Genomic DNA, 2,982 nt, shown 5'->3' on the forward strand with positions numbered 1-2,982 from the left:
CACCATGTTAGCCAGGATGGTCTCGATCTCCTGACCTCGTGATCCGCCCGTCTCGGCCTCCCAAAGTGCTGGAATTACAGGCTTGAGCCACCGCGCCCGGCCCCAAACTGTCCCTTCTTAAGAGGCTGTGCTAAAAGGACATAGAGTCCACCTGGCACTTGGACAAAATGGAGTGCTCCAATGCTGTTATTGGGAGGAATCTGTTGAAAGCCCAAGTTGTGATGTGACTCTGGAATTTGCCACCTCTTGGTTCCTTTCCTAATGCAATGTTACCAAATTCCTGATATTGGAAATGACAATCTGCAGGCCATTTGTAGTGTAGGGGAAGCTGGCTTCATTCCTGTTTCATCTTTTTTGAAAAAGAACTGACTGCTCCTGGGTGGGAATCCAGCAGCTTCTCGGCAGATACACTGACTGCATTGTGGTGCTTTGAGACAGAAGACAAGGCCCTGAAAGACGAGCTCTGAGTGGAGCATTAAAGAAAAATGCATGAGCTCACAGTTTATAATTTATCTGGAATTCTAAGGAATTTATCTAATCACAAAAATTAGGACTGTTTTTCTAGTACATCATTGGGGATCTTCAGGGAACCTGAAACAGTATCCTTAGCTCTTGGGATGTGGCATTTATTTTAGTCCTAAATGTGAGAGAAGATGCTGCAGGGATGCTGCCGGGTTGTGGCTTTGGTTTGTAGAGTTATCTGATGGCCACCTTACCTCTGCAGTTCAGTTCAGCAAGTGCCGTTGAGCCCAGCATGTGTGGTGCAATGTGCTTGATGCTAGGATTCCTGCTCTTGAGGAGCTTGCAGTCAAGTAGTCTAGGATGCATCCTCAGGTAGGGAAAAGTTTATCCATCCAAGTTACAATATTTTCCCCTGATTTTCAAATCTAGCTTCTCCCCAGACCTGGCTCTGGACTCACCAGGCACTGACCACTTTGTCATCATTGCCCAACTGAAGGAAGAAGTGGCTACCCTGAAGAAGATGTTGCATCAAAAGGATCAAATGATTTTAGAGAAAGAGAAGAAGGTATGGTTTATTTTATTCCTCTCTGACCAGAATGATGTGAGGGTGAGAAATGTGGTATGGGACATGATAATAACTTTTTAAAACTGATGTTTGTTGGGTACTTAACATTGACACTTTGAGAGCCTATGTCAAGGTTGGGATATCCTGGGGAGAGGCTGGTTGTCTGCCAAGATGACTCTTGGGATGGCATTACTCCAGTCAATGGGGCTCAAAAAACGGATTTTTCTCAGTACTTGCAGCTTCCATTTCTCAGAGAGGACATTTTATTTTGTTTTGTTTTGTTTTTGAGACAGGGTCTCAGCTGTGTCACCCTGGCTAGAGTGGCTGGAGTGCAGTGGCACGATCATGTCTACTGCAGTCTCTACCTTCCAGGCTCAGGCAGTCCTCCCATCTCAGCCCCCTGAGTAGCTGGGACTACAGGCATGTGCCACTGTACCTGGTCAATTTAAAAAATTTTTTTGTAGAGACATGGACTTATTATGTTGCCCAGACTGGTCTTGAACTCCTGGTCTTACGTGATCCTTCCACCTCGGCCTCCCAAAGTGCTAGGATTACAAACGTGAGCCACTGACCCTGGCCTCAGAGAGGACATTTGTTAACTGAGCTTATAGAGACAATGTATTAAAAAAAACAGTGTTCACACCTCAGTTCACAGCGGAGCATGTAACAGCACACTGTTCTTGGCATGAGCTACCTGGAGAGGCTGTAATCAGAAGGTGCTGAATAAGCATAGAGTTGGGACAAGAGGAGGTAGTTATGTAACTGGAATGTTCGATTCTGTCCAGCTAAAAGAACCTAATGTCTCCTTCTCTTATTATGGGGATGGCCATGTCTGTGGGACAATAATACGCAAAGTTCACGGGCCAGTTCTTCCTCTTCCCTGAACAGTGTTCACGTGGGCCTTCTGCCATGACTCTTACGTCACTGTGATTCCACTGCTAACAAGTCTGTTACTAAGTGACCCATCTTTAATATGTTAATATTTTAATCTTAATTTATCTTCAGTATTAATATTCTTTTTTTCATTTTTTGTTTTTTGAGACAGAGTCTCTGTTGCCCAGGTTCACTGCAACCTGTACCTCTCGAGTTCAAGCAATTCTCCTACCTCAGCCTCCCAAGTAGCTAGGATTACGGGTGCCCGCCACCATGCCTGACTAATTTTTCTATTTTCAGTAGAGACGGGGTTTCACCGTGCTGGCCAGGCTGGTCTCAAACTCTTGATCTCAAGTGATCTGCCTGCTTCATCCTCCCAAAGTGTTGGGATTACAGGCGTGAGCCACTGCGCCTGGCCTCAGTGTTAATATTTTATTTTCACATCAGAGTATCTTCTACCTTATATTTCTAATATCTTCACATTAATATCTTCAGAATAAGACCAGTCTTATTATGGTCTGATAGTTATCTTCCTTTTTTACATTCTTACTCTGATTCATGTCTCTTATCTTGTTTTCAGGTTTTCTAAATAGTATCTCATTTTTAGGCTGGGTGCAGTGGCTCACACCTGTAATCCCAACACTTTGGGAAGCTAAGGCAGGCAGATTGCTTGAGTCCAGGAATTCAAGACCAGCCTGGGCCATTGGTGAAACCTCATCTTTGCAAAAAAATACAAAAATTAGCAGGGCTTGATGATGTGCACCTGTGGTCCCAGCTACTTGGGAGGTTAAGGTGGGAGGATCACCTCAGCCCGGGAGGTCAAGGCTGTGGTGAGCCGTGATCATACCACTGCACTCCAGCCTGTGGGTGACAGAGCCAGACCCTGTCTCCAAAAACAAACAAAAAATAATATCTCATTTTGCCTTAATATTGTAATAATAATAGCTAACTTTTATTGGATGTAACTTCATGCCTGACTCTGTTTTAAGTGCTTTATATGTATTAACTCATTTATTCCTTTTTTTTTTTTTTCTTTAAAGACAGAGTCTTGCTCTGTAACCCAGGCTGGAGTGCAGTGGTGC

At 44.2% G+C, this 2,982-nt stretch overlaps 1 protein-coding gene across 1 annotated transcript in view; it reads left to right on the forward strand.

The window, feature by feature from the left end:
- FAM76A (family with sequence similarity 76, member A) overlaps positions 1–2,982 on the forward strand; it is a 63,011-nt gene that overhangs the window by 56,430 nt on the left and 3,599 nt on the right. Inside the window, exon 7 of the mRNA XM_011981758.1 lies at positions 892–1,027. Coding sequence (XP_011837148.1) covers positions 892–1,027 — 136 coding nt within the window. The remainder of the gene's footprint in view (positions 1–891; positions 1,028–2,982) is intronic.

Source organism: Mandrillus leucophaeus, unplaced genomic scaffold (assembly GCF_000951045.1).
Source record: "Mandrillus leucophaeus isolate KB7577 unplaced genomic scaffold, Mleu.le_1.0 Scaffold23, whole genome shotgun sequence".
Lineage (NCBI taxonomy): Eukaryota > Metazoa > Chordata > Mammalia > Primates > Cercopithecidae > Mandrillus > Mandrillus leucophaeus.